Source organism: Genypterus blacodes, unplaced genomic scaffold (assembly GCF_046128005.1).
Source record: "Genypterus blacodes isolate CSIRO-AG114 ecotype Tasmania unplaced genomic scaffold, CSIRO-AGI_Gbla_v1 ptg000067l_1, whole genome shotgun sequence".
Taxonomy (NCBI): Eukaryota; Metazoa; Chordata; class Actinopteri; order Ophidiiformes; family Ophidiidae; genus Genypterus; species Genypterus blacodes.
This window is the reverse complement of record NW_027466879.1, coordinates 4,262,143-4,281,075: the sequence shown is the minus strand read 5'-3', so window position 1 is coordinate 4,281,075 and position 18,933 is coordinate 4,262,143. Positions and strand designations below refer to the sequence as shown.

Genomic DNA, 18,933 nt, shown 5'->3' with positions numbered 1-18,933 from the left:
AAGGTGATGAGTCAGGTAGATCTGTATGTGTGTGTCTGAATGTGTGTGGCAGAAGGGTGGAGGGGGTTACGACTTTGACTCTCAGGTCCTGTGATCGCCTTATCGAGCGAACCAGTGAGCTCTCTGCGCCCATCAGTCCAGGCAGAATCTGATATTCGGAATTACTGGAGTGAGACGGAATTCTCAATCTGTCTCTTTCCTGTCAGCTGTCTCTTCTGTACACGTCTTGACTGAGACGTCTCTCCATTCTACCTGATCCCTCTCAGAGAACCTATCCTCTGCAGCTTTTTGTGCTTCAAATTGATTTCTCACCGGCTCCTCCTCACCTCTACACTGTGTCACCATGGATATTGGTGGCCTGACAACAGTGGTGGCCAATTCTGCCTATATCTCCGCCCGGGGGAGCTTTGACGGCACCGCCAACCCTGCAGCTAACCGGGACAAGAAGTTCCACTCGCGCCTCAAGCTGCCACACATCACAGTCTGCGAGGATCTGAGGGAAACGTTAGATCTGGGCTTTCAGACAGTCTGTGTGGATCAGCCCATTGGAAGGCGTCTCTTCCAAGAGTTTCTGGAGTCCAACAATGAATATAAGAGCCCGTCTCGTCTGTGGAAGGATATTGAGGCATACAACATGGCCGAAGATGAGGATCGTATTCAGAAAGCTAGCAAGATCCTGAGCCGGTACATGGAGCCTGGTGCCAAGTATTATTGCCCCTTTCTGCCAGAAAATGGCATCACAAAGGTGAAGGAGAAGCACCAACAAGCTGAGGATGACCTTTTCAACGAGACCATGGACAATGTGATGGACTTTCTCAAGGAAGTGCCCTACACCTTCTTCCTGGAGAGCATGTACCTCAAGCGATTTCTGCAGTGGAAGTGGCTTGAGATGCAGCCCATGGGAGAGGAATGGTTCTTGGATTTCCGTGTGTTAGGGAAAGGGGGTTTTGGGGAAGTGTCTGCCTGTCAGACGAAGGCCACAGGGAAGCTGTACGCCTGCAAAAAGCTCAACAAGAAGAGGCTGAAGAAGAGAAAAGGCTATGAGGTAGAAATGAAACCAGGAGGGCTTTATATATAACAAACATATTGTACTAAACATGTCTACTTTTTCAAAAAAGTGAATCTTTTGACCTTGACAGCTGCTTTTTAAATCGATAAAACCAAATCATCTGTGCTCATATCACACACACACCTGTCATGATTCTCTCTTCATGTCAGTTACTATTAAGTAGTCACTATTTGTCTATGCTGTACTGCCATTAAGGCCAAAAACGAGTACAGAATTTAGAGGATTTCATCAGTCTCCAAATCTGTCGGCACGTTGCATAATCTGTGCATAAGAAGAGTCCAGGTGAGGAAATGGATGCAGCGGTGCCTTAATCCAACCCTGCTTTTGTGAACCAATTTCCAATTGCATCGTCTGGATTCCTCTATCTTAATAAAGCATAATTTGACTAATGCAAGATTATGGTTCATTTAAAGAAAAATACCATTCGCTTATCGGAATTTTAATATGCACACATTCTGTATTCAGCAGCAGGCTTTGAACACAATTGTTTTGATAATTTATTGTTTTATCTCATTTAAACTCCTACAGACACCCAACATCAATTGATCAATGTATATGAACTTTTACTATTTGGAATTTTGCCGTCTGGGCGTTGATACGACACACACACACACCATTCGTCTCAGACTGTGACCCAGAGTTCACCTGGGGCTTGAACACACACAGCCACTTATGTTTAATTTGCCCAACCTTTCAACTCTGTTACCGCCTGTTGCTATAGTGATACCACCAGTATTGTGTATTTACTGATAATGCTAATACTGTGAAACTAGTGGCAAAGGTGTGGTAGTAACTTGTAGTTACCGAATCTGAAGACAGTTACAACGTATGCTGACCTTCAAGAGATTGACCAAGATTATGGATCTGAGTATTCAAGGCTTCGAGACTATTTATTTTGTACAAATACTTTGCATTGCATTACACTCGGACACATCAATTTCGTGGCTGAATTACAGGTGTGGTGTAATTTGTGGGTGTCTAATTCTATTCCCTGAATCATTAAGCGTTTAGATGGACTTTGCAGAGAACATGAAGCACCTTTGGCTTATATGATTAGTGCTCTGAGCATGAGAATGATTTAATCTTCTTATGAAGTGGCAATCCCACCAGGTTTAAAAATGTATATGCTCTGGACGAGAGTCCCTATTGGTCTGACATGGCAGAAGGGAATGGGACCGAGGAGATGGTCATATGTGTAAATTTAACACAATTCCAGACAGATTCAGTGTGTTTTTTATGCCACCACGTGTTATTGTACAGGGACATGAACCCCAGGGTTACTGCTTACTGTCCATCAATGGAGGGGAAACAAAGGCAGGGCTGATGCTTGGGTCAAAGGTTACAGACATGGGTGGTCACTGCTTGTATCCATACCTGGGCTGAAACTTTCCGCTAAATAAGGCCGAACTTCGCGCAGCTGAGCATGTTTGAGGCCATTTTGAGAAGTGTAGGTTCAATTAGAAACAAGGGTTGTGGTGATGGAGCCCATAACAGCATCCCCTCAGAACATACAGCAGAAAGATATTACAAATAAAGAGCAGAGGTCTGAGTTAGTCTGCATGAGCGGTGAGGTGTGACATCCGTTTTCCCCTCCTGTCCTCCAGGGGGCGATGGTGGAGAAGAGGATCCTGGCACGAGTCCACAGCAGGTTCATCGTCTCGTTGGCTTACGCCTTCCAAACTAGAACTGAGCTCTGTTTGGTGATGACCATCATGAACGGAGGAGACCTTAGGTTAGGCCACGTTCACATCTCTGATACTCAGCTAGGACACGTTGCATCCTAGTCATTCGTCTCTTTCCCATGTCACTAGGTATCACATTTACAATGTGGACGAGAACAACCCAGGCTTCGAAGAGTCCCGGGCCTGTTTCTATGCAGCTCAGATCATTCAGGGCATGGAGCATCTCCACCAGAAGAGGATCATCTACAGAGACCTCAAACCAGAGAACGTGCTACTGGATAACCAAGGTCACACACACTCTCACAACAAAAGATGATTTGTTGAATCCTAGTTGAATCCTACAAGTGCTGTTATTGTGCTGTTGGAAGTTCACGCAAGTTTGGCTGAGCTGGAGTGATTGAAAACCAATTTAACTGATATCAAACTAGCTGCTTGTAAGAGCTACGACAGTGTTAGGAATTTATGCTATAATTTTTAGGATTCTGATCCCCACTGTGACCCCAAATTCGGTCACCTGAGGTCAAATCCACACTTACACATCCCCTTCACACTTCCAGCACACACATTCACTATGTCCCCTGTCACTTCTAAAACAAGGGCATCTGCAAGTTATCGTGCTACTAGATCTTAAGAGCTTAGAGACGTAGCGTGCAGGTCAACATTCATATCTGTGACGTGCTGAGTACTTGACATTGGCCTGATGTTTGCTCTCTCAGGTAACGTGCGTATCTCTGACCTTGGTCTGGCTGTGGAGTTGGCAGAGGATCAGTTTAAAATCAAAGGCTACGCTGGAACTCCAGGTGCAGTAGAGAAACATCACCAGCATGACCCTGATTTGGTCTTTGCTGTTCTTATAACAGGACCTGTGTGAAAGAAGGAAGACTGTATATTTGGTATTAGGCAATCATGTACTTCATGTACACTTAACAAAAAGTTGGATTGGTTTTATGGATTATATAAGAGCAGCTACCACTTTCCACCAACTGTTGCTTTTAATTGTAGCATTACTGAAAGAAATGCTCTGTTTCTCTTCTCATACCTTTGTGGAAGAGTTGAGAAATATTGATCCCAAGACTGACTGAAATGTCCCCAGACTACAGAACTAGTTTGAGCTTTGACCCCTTACTTCCTACCTGCAGGATTCATGGCACCAGAGCTGCTGAAGGGAGAAGAGTACGACTACTCTGTGGACTATTTCACACTGGGGGTCACCCTGTTTGAGTTCATGGCTGCCAAGGGACCCTTTAGGTCCCGAGGAGAGAAGGTAGGGACATGTAAAAGCTTCTTACTCTGCTGCATGTCATGAGCTGCTAAATCTTCAAAGTATCAAAGCATTGATAGCTCAACCTCGCCCACCTGTGGTATAATGCTGATACTACAAATAAGGCCTTGACCTCTCCTATAAGTTTGGAAGAGCTTTAGTGTTACCTGATAACATTACTGATAAACTCTCTTTAAAGCAGTTCACTGTATGAGCTATACAGGAACATGCTATGTACAGTTCTGATACCATTGCTTTGCACAGGTTTAAAATGTGGTTAGTGGGATTCATAGTGTTGTGCTGTGAAGGGGTAAATGCATTAATGAATCTCTTGTTTTTTTGGGCTCAAGGTGGAAAATAAGGAAGTTAAGAAGAGGATTCTGAATGATCCGGTCACTTATCCGGAGAAATTCAGTGAGCAAGCCAAGTCTGTCTGTGAGGGCTTGCTGTGCAAAGCGGTCGACAAGAGGCTCGGCTTCAAGAACGAGTCGTGCGACGAGCTCAGAGCGCATCCATTCTTCGGCGAGCTCAACTGGAGGAAGATGAATGCAGGTCTGTGATAATAAACTTTATCCAAACCATCACGTTACTATTACACAGCTACACCATGCATGCTGTCCCTGTTTCTTTGGGTTTCACTAGAAACTAGATCAATATAGTATACCAATCAACTAATCAATCAACAATCAATCGCATGAGAACCTTTGAGGTGATCCTCTGGCATCAGGATGAAAGGGTTTTCGGAATTTCTGTGTCGCTGCCTAAACTTTGAGATTTATTTCATGCAACTAAATTAGCAAACAAACTTGCTCTTGCTCCAACAGGTTACGCAATAAAAACAAATAGTTATATGTCTTGTCTTGTCTTTCCTGTTGTGTCTCTTCAGGGATTCTTGTTCCTCCTTTCGTGCCAGACTCCAAGAGAGTTTATGCCAAGAGCATTGACGACGTTGGGGCCTTTTCCACAGTTAAAGGTGTGACTCTGGAAGACCAAGACAAGACTTTCTGTGACGAGTTTGCATCGGGGAACATCGCCATACCGTGGCAAGAAGAGATGATCGAGACAGGGATCTATGGCGAGCTCACGGTGTGGGGCACTGGCGGCGCCTTACCCAATGACCTGCGGCGTGAATCCATCCTGGAGCAGCCGCCCAAGTCTTCCACCTGCACCGTGTCATAAGAGCGGCCAGCTGCTGCAGTGAGCACAGAGGAACATTTGCCGTTCTCGGGATGATTTAGCATGAACTGGTCCATTATAAACGAGGCTGTGGGAAAGAAATGGTTGATTCAGAAGTGGAATGAATGTGATGATTGTTTACTTATGAAAAACTTTATTAATGCTTCCAACAATGCAGTCCTCATAGATAAGATACCCACCTGTATGGGCTCTGCACTCTTCCCAGTCTTCCTTTGTGTGGTATAGCCAACACTTACTTATGTCCCAATCCTGCTCCTCAAGCAGATGAGCTGAATCAGGTGAGTTTAGGTGTTTGAGAGCTGACAGGCAGCAGCTCCTGGTCAAGTGCACACCTGATTTTCAAATGATGCTTTATCAGCTTTTTCTTTTAAAAAACAGTTTAGTTCATATTCATCATCACTACTTTACTGTAGTGCAGTTTTATCTGTGGTTACTTGCACTCCATGCTTCAGTGCTGTATATAAACCCATTATTTTGCAGCCTCGTGTGTAAATAAGCTTCTATCACTGCTGCAGAGAATATTCTATATATAATAAGTTCAAATAAATATTTTGCCATAAAGAATTCACGTTTTGTGTTTATGTCGCCTTGAGTCGTCGCCAATGTTCATTTGGAAATGTGAGATAAGAGATGGAATAACCACCAACTTCCATGATGTCTAAGCATCCTTGGTGTAATCTTGTTCTTGCGTTGGCCAATAGAGGATGCTGGGAACTGGAGTAAACACAATAACAGCTTACTAGCCATCATCATCAATAAAGCCAACGTTGGCTATTGTCTTTACTAAGCGTGCACAGCAGCGAGGTCATGAAGAAACTCCTTCGCACTAGCTCCTCGTGACAAGAAACCATATAAACACATTTTTTGAGTCAAGTGAATCAAGGAGTTCTCTAAACTTACCTGAATGCGTAGCTAAGGAAGCCTCCTTTCCCGCAGTCTGCAACGCTTGGCTCATCTGATGCATGCTGTGCTTGCCTTGCCTGATTGGCTCCGACACATTTGTTGACTGGTTTGCTTCAGTCACAAGTAGAATCATTTCAAAATTCCACAAATGAATCCAGGTGATGCGTGAATGCAAATGGAACATTCCACAAATAAATGAAAGGGAGCAGGGTTTAAAAGGTGTTTAATTGAAAACTTATTTCCATCAAAGTGTGTTGTAACTCAAATGATGCGAGTGAAGTCATCAGCTTTGAAACATCTAGGAAGATTACATGACACATTAATAGTTTGGGACACACTCCTCTCAGTTGAATCACTTCATGAATATCTGATGTATAGTGAAATCTGCAATCAACACTGAAGTAAAAAACAGTGTACTCCCACCAGGATTCGGACCTGGAGGGGGGATGAATTACACCACAGGAGTTTGTGAGGTTGCTACAGCGCCACAGAGTGGAGACATGAGGCATGACAGGCTGTAAGGAAATAACTTTGACCTTAACACGGTTGGGAGTAATGCTAAACTCGAAATGGGAGAAAGTGAAAGATACCAACAGGCTGTAGACGATGACCTGACTCAGCAACTAGAGTCGAGTCAGTCCTGTCTGGACTGGAGGCACCTACTCTACACTAGCTTTATCATTACAAGCTAAAAGATAAAACGAGGGCCACATTAGCTGCTAGTGTGCTCTATGTTAGAGCTTTACTGCAAATTACATTAGCTTCTACTTTGTCCTTTTTACCTAAAGAATGACACAATAAATGTTTAGCATTAGCTGCTAGTTCGTCCATTTCAAAGCCTAACCTTCATTAAATAGTAATTTAGCTGCTAATTCTGATCCAGTGTTCAACACCCAGCAAGAAACATATCAAGTTCGGCAAACAACCTCCTACTAAGCACTGCCGGCTGCGTTTTGTTCCTACCTGTTGCTGTCATCTTGTTGTGGGAAAACAAACACACACATGTCCAGGTGAACTTAATTGATCCGTGACTGATTGGGGGAGGGGGGGAACATTCCTGCTTTTAAAGAGGTTTTGTTTCTTTCTAATGGTAGGCTCATAATGACATACAATGAGAAACTCGGAAAAAATTATTCATATGTCAGAGTTGCATTTTTAAAGTATATATTTATCTATAAGGGCGACGTTTATGTTTGTGTGTCCATGTGCTGAGAGTGGCTTAGTCCGCAGACGTCACCGCCAAACTGGAGAGGATCTTTAATCAACACACAGCGGACTGAACAGTGACTCTAATGCGCATGCGTGGTTTCCACCGACAGCAGCTTTTTCGGTGTAATTCGCGCCGAGATGTTTTGATAAATATTAAAATTGATATCTAGAATTATCTTCAGTTTTATTAAATGATTATGTTAGACAGACTGTGTATTAGGACTTTATTTCAATCATTCTCTATATTACTGATTTAAAGTTTAACAAGAAGAAACCATACTCCTGCAATCTGACCACTTGGTGGCGCTACCTAACCACCCAATGGGCTCCAGCAACACACACTGCAATAATAAGCGTCTACGAATATGGAGCTCAATCACTCAATCATCATTGAGTCATTTCTGAGGTCTTTCCCTCCAAACAGATGACCGTGATGAAAAACATGCATACAATTTACAAATACAAAACTAGACTTATAATTGATATATTTATAAGTTATTTTCTGCATTATACAATACAGCAGTATTATGATTGCCGTTGACATATTAAGCTATTAAACAGAGTCAGCACAAAGCAAAGTTTTCAATGTTCCTCTATGTGGTAACTGTAGCAACAATAGTTCTGCTTTGTTTTACCTTCATGCAGTAAATTATGGTTACTTATTCAACATTTAGATAAAAGTGAGGTGAGGTGGATGTCTTTTCACTGCTTGGTCAGGCTCATTGACCGAGGGATTATCGTAATAACACACTCCCTAATTGTGTTGATATATTGTGTATTACCTGGATTTACATTATTTATTACTACTGGTGAATACTGTGAGCTGATTGGCTCTCGCTCACTTGCACCCCCCTCTCTCTCCCTCCTTCTCTCTCTCACTGCGTGTGTACACTCACAGAACGCATTGGAAACTGAAGATGTCACACGCTTCATAAAATGTTTGGATTATAATTACAGACAAACCTTATAGTTGTAGATTAACTGGTACCTGTGGACTCCTCAGGCACGTCGAGGAGGATGCAGACTCTCTGAACCACACTGGGACCAAGACTTAGTGCACTAAAAGCTTTGGGTCCAGCTGTGTGGTCTCCTTTTACATTTGGGATAACTCGCTCTGACTGAGTAGAAATGCAGCAGCCAGAAATCCAGCAGACAAACCAGCAAACAACGACAGACGAGCTGTTGCCAGGAGGTACTGGTGTGATAGATTTGACATTGTGTGTGTGTATGTGTGTGTGTGTGCATTTCCTTAAGCTTCTGTTGTCATACGTTAAATAATTAAGAGTTTATCTGACACGAGAGACCTTTAATATTCATGTTATCTTCAGAGCAGTAACAGTTGGCACGATGTTGTGTCATCAGCAGTGGCAGGGTTCAGGTTTGGGATTTGGGTTTAAGGGGTTCAAGATAGGAGTTACAGAGAATGAATAAAGTGCTCAGAAGTGTCCAAAATCCTCCCCATGTGCTCTCCTCCACCTTCTCCTCATCCATCCTCAGCCCACTACCAGCGGCGGAGGAAAACAGCTCTGTGGGTGACTGTGTTTCTGCTCTTTCTGGCTGTGGTGATCCTGGTGGTGGGGCTGATCTCGGCCACACGCACTGACAATGTCGTCGTCACTGGATTCTATCCTGGAATCACTGTGAGTAACACGTCTGCCCTCACAATCCTCCAGTGACCCGCCCATCCTTTTGAATGTCTTCCAGTCATGATCATCCACCATCATTTCTTCTTTCAGCTGAGTTTTGGAGCGTTCCTGGGGATTGTTGGCATCCACTTGGTGGAAAACCGCAAACCGATGGTGAGTCTGATCCCCCCGCTCTCATATCATGTAGACCAGACAATAAGACAACAAAGGAGGACACACTGGTTACAAAATGTCCCTGTAAGTTGACGTGACACCATTACACCTGTTACAGTAGTTAAGTCTGTGGAGAATGCAGTTACATAACCAGTTAGAACAATTACGTCAGTTTCTGCTGATGATAGTGACTGATAATGTAGCACTGCCCGAGAACTTGGAAGCATTGCAATGTCTGTTTTATTTTTGTACAAAATACACATATTAGACTCACAATAGACAACAGTAACAATGATCATTAAATCCCATCAGACCTAAAAACTGGTTTTGCTAAAGATCTAAAATGAAAATCTAAGTCAGGACCTTTAAAACGGCTGCGTCCAGGTTTTATTGTACAGTCCAGACATGAGACCTGCCAGAATGAGTGACCAGCATGTGGGACAGTGGATGTAGATAAATCATCATTTATTTATTGAGCTTCTGACTCAGTGGTAGAATATCTCAGTGTGACGCAGGTGAAGGTTGTCTTGTTGTTATACTTTGCATTCTTCAGGTATAACATGAACGGATCGGTTGATAATTGTGAAATATCCCGGTGGTTGCCTCTCTCAAGGTGACTCCAGTATGAGTGGTTGTTCTGGGAAAATGGGTCATACCCTATGTACCATAACTTCAGGGCTTATGTTACAGATTTTCAAATTCGCTAAACTGTTTACGAGAAATTGCTCTATTATGAGCGAGAACCAAATCTGATTATGTTGTTTCTGGTGAAATGTCGCTCTCAGTCCTCCGTGACCTGGTCATTGGTCGTGACTGGATTTGTGGTCAGGAAAGTGAATGTGATTGGCTCAGGATTCCAGTGACAAGAGGGCAAACTGCATTAGCATTGGCCAGCGGCTGACATGGATCCTTCACTGCAGACGGGGACATAATAACATCCAAGCTCCTCTGTGCAGGAAGAGTTTTACACAAACGATCACGTCAGCCGCTCCACTGCAGCCACCTCATAGTGACATATGATTGATCTATTGGTTATTTTTCCAATCAGTCTTTTTGTGTATAAAACAGTAAAACATTCCCAGTACAAACCCTGGAGCTCAAGGTGACATCTATAAATCACATCTGAGTCTGATGAATAACTGTGAAAAACCATAAATTATTCCATTTATAGTGATATGAAATAACAAATACTTATCCTAACTAAGAAACTGTGCATGATAAATGGGCTTTTTGTACCTAAATGAATAAAGCAATTAAGTTTTGACGGATTCACTGATGAATTAGGGTGAAAACAGTGTCCGTCAGGTTCAGGTTTAAGGTGGACTAACCCAGTTTTCCGACCAGTGACCTAGTGGCCAATAACTATCTAAGTCCTAATGTCTGTATCACCTTTGCAACACAGGAAACCCGGAATGAGATTGGCTGTGCTGAGTTCCTGCATTGATTAGAGACGACATGACACCAGTGTCACAGAAACTTTAGCAGATTGCGAGTCCATGTTTGTTGTGCTAATTATCATATTGGGTACGTGTCATTTTGCTAAGTGGGGGATGAAGAACAGTGACGAAGGAACAGTTAAATGATGGAGAGCGCTAATGTTACATCCACGATACAATACTGTGGGAAAATAGAGAGAAAGAGAGACTTATTGCAAGTTTGAATGCTCCAGTCATACAATTTAGACAGAGACTTAGGAAGAAGACTTGCAGCTGCACTTGTGTGTGTGTGTGTGTGTGTGTTCCTGCCTGTGTGGTGTGTGTGAGATGCATGTAAATGTTTCATGTGGTGTCCAGGGTTTCACTTTGTCTTACGTTACGCTACAGTGTGTTGTGTCTCTTCAGGTTATATAAACACCCTGCTGCATTTTTGTGAGTAACAGAGTATTTTGGTGTGTGTGTGTGTGTGGACACACGTCAGGAACATACCTAACATCAATAACAAGCCGAAGCAACACTTAAGAAAGAGATAGACAGTTTTTATGAAGAAGCTCAATATGTCCTGCAGGTTTCCAGCCTCTGTGGTCCTGTTTGGTGGCCTCAGTTTGGTTGTAAGCGAGCGTCCACAGACGATGGAGACGGACAAAGACATTTACCGGCTGCAGTATCTGTCCGCCTCTTCGGCATTGCTCCCAGTTCCGTGCTTTAAACTTTAATAGCACAATCGCAGCCACACCAGCGTCAGGCTACGATGTCCCTTATCAAGCACGCACACACACTCCGCACGCTCCCTCACACACACACACACACATTCACACACAAACAGGTACCTGCTTCCCTCCTCTGAGTCAGTGGCTCCTACAGTAACATGATAAGAGACAAGGTTGCTCATTAAAGAACAACTAACCACACACAAAGCTGTGACACCTGATAAGACCGAAGCATCTCTTACTTCCTGCATCTCACAGTCCGCTGACCTCTGACCCCATAAGTAGTAAATGTTTGATGTGGTGTTGCAGCAACAAAAATAAAGTAATTTGATGCCTGCCAAACATGGAGATGGGTGGGTGTTCACCTTTTCACTTCTTTTCAACACTCGCTGTCTTATTTTGTGCTTCATTACATCACATGTGGCGTTGCCTTGTCTTGCTGAACTAAGCAGGGACGTCCCTGAGGAAGACGTGGTCTAGATGGCAGCATATGTTGCTCCAAACTGCACACGTCCTCTTCAGCATTAATGGGGCCTTCACAGATGTGCATGGTACCTTTGCTTCCCTCTACAGGCTCACTGTCACTATCTGCCAGTGTCACCTTTCCTCTTGGGAACCCATATTTCTCCGTTTTGTGCTGATTTGCATTTTAAGACACTGAGCTCACATCATAAAAGTGAAGCAGGACCTCGGTGTGAATAATGAGGCAGATTGCGGCTGAAATACAGATTTGTGCTTCATTGACTTTTTCCTCCATAAACGCTTTAAAAAATCTTAATTGAGGTTTGACTCATGTCACCACTTTTCATCTTGTCTCCTCCAAAATGGTCAAAATGATGGTGAAGCATGAAATTCTTTCTTCCCTCTGCGTTTATCCTGCTGGTCTCTATAACAAGCTCCAGCGCCCTGATGCACTGAGACATTCCTTCATGACTAACGGCCTCATGCAGCTCATGTCCTCTGATCCAGCAGACTTTCTATACTTACTCCTTATATTTCACACGCTCGCGACCTCTTACTCACCTTGTAAAGAACAACGGATCTTTAAAGTGCCGTATTTTACTCCTCAGGTCGTGGAATGTCCAGTCCTCATTACCTGCATGTCCAGCTTTGGTCATGGTTGGTCACTTGACCACTGAGCAGTAAAGGACTTGCAGCGGTCAGTGGCTTTAGTTACATAAGCTGATAGGTATCTTTACTGACTGTGATTAAATTCCTCTTTGTGTCTTCATCCCTTTGGCAAGAAAAGACTCTTCCTCTGACTTTAATCTTGTGTCTTAGTCTTTTCTTAGCCCCCGTGGAATTTCTAGATGGCCTCGTTTCTTCTGAGCCATTCCAGAGTGGCACCAGCAGTAAATTTCTCTGTTTCTCTTTGCAGTCCATTTAGTGAGCTCTGAGCTAATGCCAAAGCCAAATGTAGACTAGAGAGCTTTTCAGAATAAAATACAAGGCGTTCTGCTATAGTGCACACCGGTCATTCTCCACCAGTGTCCAGACACTTGGATCATTCTCAACTCTGAATGTGTTTTACTTTCTTTTGATATAAACAGTCCCACTTACGCTGCCCAATAATGTCACCAACTTCAAATCAGGCTGGCCAAACTAAACATTAAAGAACAAAAGCAAACTGTCTTTAATGTCTGTAATGTATTTTCTGACTTTTCTGCTGTTTGCTGTTCTTTGGCTGGAATGACTTGAATTAGAAACAGCGCCATCTAGAGTCCCTTTGTTCCTCTGTACTGTTTGCCTGTAACACACAATTATAAGTATTACAACATACCACTATACATGCTAATCTTCGGAGTATGCTGCTAACGTATGCAGTAAATAATTGTTCTGCAAATAAACTGCATCAAATGTGAAATATGAAAGTAGTTGTCCTGGAATGTGCAATGCATTGTGGGGCTTAAAGCTCAAACCAACTCAGTTTGCATAGCGACATCTGTGCGTGTCCTTAATCTTGTCTCTGTGCCACAAAGGCCACACTTTGCACTCCAGTGTGAGAGAATGAGTCGCACAGAATTGGCACTTGTTTCATTGATTTCCTTATGTCTCACTTTGTCATCACCTGAACGAGCTGAATGAAGTTCCCAGTTCACTCAGGTTTGGCACTAATCTCATCCTGCTCCATCCCTGTATCCTACTTTATATTTCCCACACTATCTATGTCGGCATCTCTTTAATTGTATACTCTATTTGATCTCTCTCTCGCTCTCACACACACAGTGGAAGGGGAGTTGAGAGGTTTGGATGACACAGTGTGTGTGTTGAGATGTTTTATGTGCTGGCAGCTGGTGTAAGGTAATGTGAAGTAATGCAGTTGTCAGGCTCTATTGTCTGGGCCGGCCTCATCTCCCACTTGCAGCCCATAAAAGTGGAGTCATTTAAGCCGCTAATGAAGTGGAGAGTCTGGGCCTGTGTGAGATAAAGTCCATCCAGAAATGCTGCTTTTTCACACCGGATCTTCATTCACTTGGTCGACGCAAATTCATTCTAAAGCATCCTTGTAAGATTGTAATTCTTACTTCTACTAATTTCCTATAGATTTCCCGATGATAGATAGATAGATAGATAGATAGATAGATAGATAGATAGATAGATAGATAGATAGATAGATAGATAGATAGATAGATAGATAGATAGATAGATAGATAGATAGATAGATAGATAAATAGATAGATCGATAGATGTCCTAGAGGGGAGATTGATTAGATTCCAAATGATTCTCAGTGACACACTTTATGATCAGACATCTGTGATCAGACAGCTGGCTGTGTGTGTGTGTGTGTGTGTGTGTGTGTGTGTGTGTGTGTGTGTGTGTGTGTGTGTGTGTGTGTGTGTGTGTGTGTGTGTGTGTGTGTGTGTGTGTGTGCGCGTGTGTGTGCGCGTGTGTTTGTGCAGTACATTTACAGTAACAACTATACAGAAGAGCACTGCTGCTTGTATTATGAATCAGTGTGTGATTGTGTGTATTTGGGTGTTTGTGATGTTGACTGACATCTGAGCTCATCAGGTGAATACACAGGAGTGTGTATGACAAACACACATTATTCCATCATACATCTTTCAGACAGACAGGAACATTTGATTAAAGTAGAATTCAATCATGTATTTGTTGGCTGATGATTCTGCCAGTTACATATTTAATATTCCTGAAGTCGGTGAATGTGACAAAAGGAACAATCTGGGTGGTGTGTGTGTGTGTGTGTGAGGGTGTGTGTGAGTATGACTGTGTATGTGTGTGTCTCAGGTTGGGAGAATTAGATTGACCTTGCTAGTACAAAAGGCCATCCCTCTGTCCCACATGCTACCTCCTCTCCCATAAATTACCCACAAAGCACCTCTGTGTTGGCAGAGGAAGAAGCTATACATTTCCTTTATCGCTCTGCGGCTGTGACACTGCAGACGACCAATCAGGACACACACTCACACACACAGAGCACCAGCTTGTGAGCAAACGAGAAAATGTTGACTTGTGCTCCAGCAGCAGATATTCAGATATGATTTAAGAAATGAATGAAATGATTTAATTTCTACTTAGACGTTTTCAGACAAACACTGGTTTTAACAAAATAATGTCCCTCTGTCCTTCTTCTCTCCCCCCCAGCTCATGGCAGCCGTCATATTCATCAGTATCGGAGTCATCACATCTTTCATTTGTGCGGTTGTGGACGGGATTGTTGCAGCAGAGTTCATAGTAAGTATTGCAACTTTACACACATATTCACCACACACTGAACTCCTCGTTTGTCTCTCGCCTTTTGTGATGAAATTTGCAAACGCAATCAGACCAAACTGCCACCGTCTGCACTGTTAGACCAAACCAATCAGCCTCAGAGTGCTGCTGGCTCATCCAGACACCCGGAGCTGAAATTCAGCAGAGCAGAACTGATTAAATAGGTCCAAAAACTTCCCCTTCTTCCTCCTCATCACAGAAAACTGTCCGAATATTGAAGAGTTATCTGTAACTTTTCATCTGGGTCTTTGGTCTGAAGGGTTGTGTTTATGTGAATTGCTTGAAAGTTCCAATTTTCCATAAGATGTCTGATCTGTATCAACACCAAAGGGACTGAAGTATCCGTAATCCATTAAGGTTTAGGATTCAGTTTCATTCAGTTCAATGTTTCAACAACTATCAAGAAGATGCGACAAATTCCTGCCACAAGCCCATAGGGACAATTTGACGGAACATAAACAATAATCTTCAAAAAAGAAATTGAACGTACAGGGAGAAAATTCAATAATCAAGGTTTAATATTGGTGATTTATTATTGATTGACTCACTGTTTCAACATAGACTTAAAATAAGTCATTTAGTTCACATAAGTCCATATTTGCTCCTGTTGTAGAATGCACAGGCTCTTTGGTGTGTGTGTGTGTGTGTGTGTGTGTGTGTGTGTGTGTGTGTGTGTGTGTGTGCTCTCCAGTTTGTCACACTAGCCAATGAATTGTGTTTGTGAGCGGACAGTGAATATAAACAGCCCTGGAAATGTAATCACTGAGTCGCTGATATTGATCAACAATTCTATCAAAGCCCTGCAGAAGAATATCATATTCATTTCCTTCTTATGGGACAGTAATTCTTATTTATTGCACCTTTCAAGCTTTGGGCTCAAACTGTTATTTTAATAACTCCTACAAAGTCCACTAAAGTTTAATGGTGCGGCTTTGGAGAAGGAGGAAGATGTGGAGAAGTGTGCAGAATCGCACGAAGTCTCGTTCCAACTCACAACATACATTAAACATCAATCACCCCCTCCCTCCCACACGCGCGCACACACACACACACACACACACACACACACACACACACACACACACACACACACACACACACAGCCTTTGCATAGTTTGTATAACATTGTGTTTTCTAATAATATATCTGCTTTGCTTTCTTCCTTACCTTCCTACACACACACACACACACACACACAGGACACCAGACCGTTGTTGGGGGACATGTGTGAGTATTTCGCCAGTGGATCCGGTTATGCCTATGACCACTACCAAACTGAGGTGATTCTCACACACACACACACACACACACACACACACACACACACACACACACACACACACACACACACACGTTGAATCTGAGATAACTGAATTTGATTGATTATAACACATCTGTTTTTTGATGAACTTTGATTCCCATAATGCTCCTGTAAAAGTCTCTTCTCACACTTAATGTGGGCTGATTGATTGAGCCGAGCACAGAGTGACTGTGACTCAGCGGTGTTGTAATTATTTATTTTCCTGCTAACATTCCTGGGGATTTTTATCTCAAACCCACAGTTGATATGACATTATTAAAATTTAAACCTTTTTTGTTTGGTTTTAGGTTTGTAGTTGTAAATCCATAGATTAGGGTGATGAACTACCTGAAGCCACAATGATGGATGGAAGCCAGCAAAACAGATTCACTCCATGTTTAAATTACATTATTATTGTAATGTAAATGGAGACTCGTTTTATTTGATTCGGGTTGATATTGTTACGTGTCATGAACGTGTTGTTACATACACGTCCATGCAGCCTGTTGGACCAGGTCACAAAATGTCTTAACTATTTACTGGCATCTAGTGGTCAAAATATGTTATTGCAACAGGATCACTTACTGAGAAACCATCAATTTCTCCTTCGATCAAACCAAATTCTGTAACACAGTCGTAAAAAAGAGAACATATTAAATATATGATTGTGCATCCGTTCTGATAAGGCTTGTGATTTGTTTTAAAATTAAAAACATTGAATAAAGGTGTGAGAACTCATCAGACATCTAACTCTGCAGGTGACGTGCCGTTCATTCACCAAAGCCTGCAAGCTGAAAGTGAGGAGCAACACCTGCTACTGCTGCTACCTCTACAACTGTGAAAAGTGAAGACTTACACACAACCTATGTTCAATTCTGTCCAGTGTATACTATACATCAACATGCAGAGACTAGAAAATGGAAACACACACTGTTGTGGTTCCCACTGACTGTTCTCTTCTTTTCCCAGTCCAGAATATCAAACACAGTACTTTGAGTTCACTGGGGTCAACAGCTGCTGGGATGTGATCCACCTGCACCGTTTGCTGTGGTCCACAGTGGTGCTCAACGTGTTTGGTTTGTTCTCGGGCATCATCACTGCTGCCTTCCTCGGGGGATACATGCATTTGGTAAACTATTTCTGTTCAGGGTATTCAGGACAATGATGCTATGACCTTTGGTGTTCATATCTTTCATATTTTCTGAAATATTAAGCATTGTCCAAGTGAAAAAGCACAAAATTATCAGAAATTGCAATCACAGCGCATTTTCTTTACTAGTTTGTCGTTCAGAAAAACTACTACACAATTAGAAGAACTGAAAAAGTGCTTTCCAGTAACCGGCCAGTCATACAATCATCACCTCTCTTATATGAACGGTGATGTGGTATTAGATAAATCAAAGACACCAAGACCTCCAATCTTGTTTTGTGACTCCTTCTAATTTGACAGTTAATCTTCCTAGAGGAGGCTGTAATTGTACTTAACAGCATCTATAATTCAGTGTGTATTTGATGTATCAAGGTCACACATTTGCCTCCCAGCCTCTCCTTTGAGTGCCTGTTCGGATTCTCAGCATCTTTACTGTTTCCTGCAGAATAAACCGACTCCCCCGCCTGCGGCCAGCCCGGCGCCACCACCCCACATCCTGTACAACCCCACACAGCACATGGTCACGTACCCTGGCTTCTGCCCTACAGGACAAGTGCTGCCTGCCTACCCCAACTATCCAATACCCATGCAGGTAGGCACCGAGGCCAAAACAAAGGCATCAGATTCACTCATACAACCAGATGTGCACTGTTTGTATATGATGGCTCTGTTAGTCTTCTTGAATCAATAGTATGAACTTTACTTTGCTGAAAATTAGATTAGGATATAGATGTTTAAATGGCTGTCACCAGTGTAACCCGATTCCTAAAGTCATCCAAATGTTCTGAAGTTCCATGCATCCACATCCCAGTCATGTCTCCTCTCCTCAGCACACCAGCAGCTACGTTACACCCCAGCTGCTCCCTGACGGAGGCGGCACCACCTCCACCTCCTGCCCGTCTGAGGACAGCCAGAGCCAGCAGCCCTCACAGGCCACCACCCAGCCTCCGTCTCAGGGCGACTCCCAGGAACCGGCGGGCTACATGCTGACGCCCAACGCTCCAGTAATGTACGGCTCCGGCTACGGCAACTTTGAGAAGCCCCCACCTTACGCCTGCTGAGCCCGAAGCCAAACACAAGGTCCTGAGAATCACCTCTGGGCTGAGGCGGATTGAATGTAGACAGACTTCACGGGGTGACCTAGATAGCACTCATCCAGCTTCAAACCTCATCTGTACTGAAGTAAAACGCTGCATTTCATGTGTCTGAAGGATTGAACACTAACTCACAGCTATTAAGTGTGTTCATATATACAGTACAAGATTGTTATTTCATGTTCAAACTCGCTTCCAGACACTCACATATAGTTAAGTGTGTAGTGTAGTAGTACTTGCCAGTGGTAATAGTTCCAGGTCTCCGTGTGTATCGCTGTACAAGCATCTGAAGGGCTTCACTGGGACGTGAACAGTTAATGTAAATGATTCTAATGTTAGTCTGTAAACTAAATTATTTTCTTTGTGAAGTTCTCATTAAATAATTTG

General features: G+C 43.0%; 2 protein-coding genes across 2 annotated transcripts; both read left to right on the top strand.

Annotated features, from left to right (window-relative positions):
* Positions 1-343: 343 nt before the first annotated feature.
* grk1a (G protein-coupled receptor kinase 1 a) lies at positions 344-5,191 on the top strand. Its single transcript, XM_076155994.1, has 7 exons — positions 344-1,045; positions 2,674-2,801; positions 2,881-3,038; positions 3,468-3,551; positions 3,891-4,015; positions 4,363-4,564; positions 4,899-5,191. Exons 1-7 carry the CDS (start codon positions 344-346, stop codon positions 5,189-5,191), a joined length of 1,692 nt encoding a protein of 563 aa, XP_076012109.1.
* A 3,258-nt stretch (positions 5,192-8,449) lies between these two features.
* On the top strand, positions 8,450-18,695 carry tmem255b (transmembrane protein 255B). The gene is given in 9 exon segments (XM_076156274.1): positions 8,450-8,513; positions 8,819-8,961; positions 9,058-9,120; positions 14,874-14,963; positions 16,202-16,282; positions 17,028-17,146; positions 17,272-17,431; positions 17,898-18,044; positions 18,283-18,695. Coding segments are annotated over 9 exon segments (1,098 nt in total). The 3' UTR covers positions 18,514-18,695.
* The last annotated feature ends 238 nt before the right edge of the window (positions 18,696-18,933 follow it).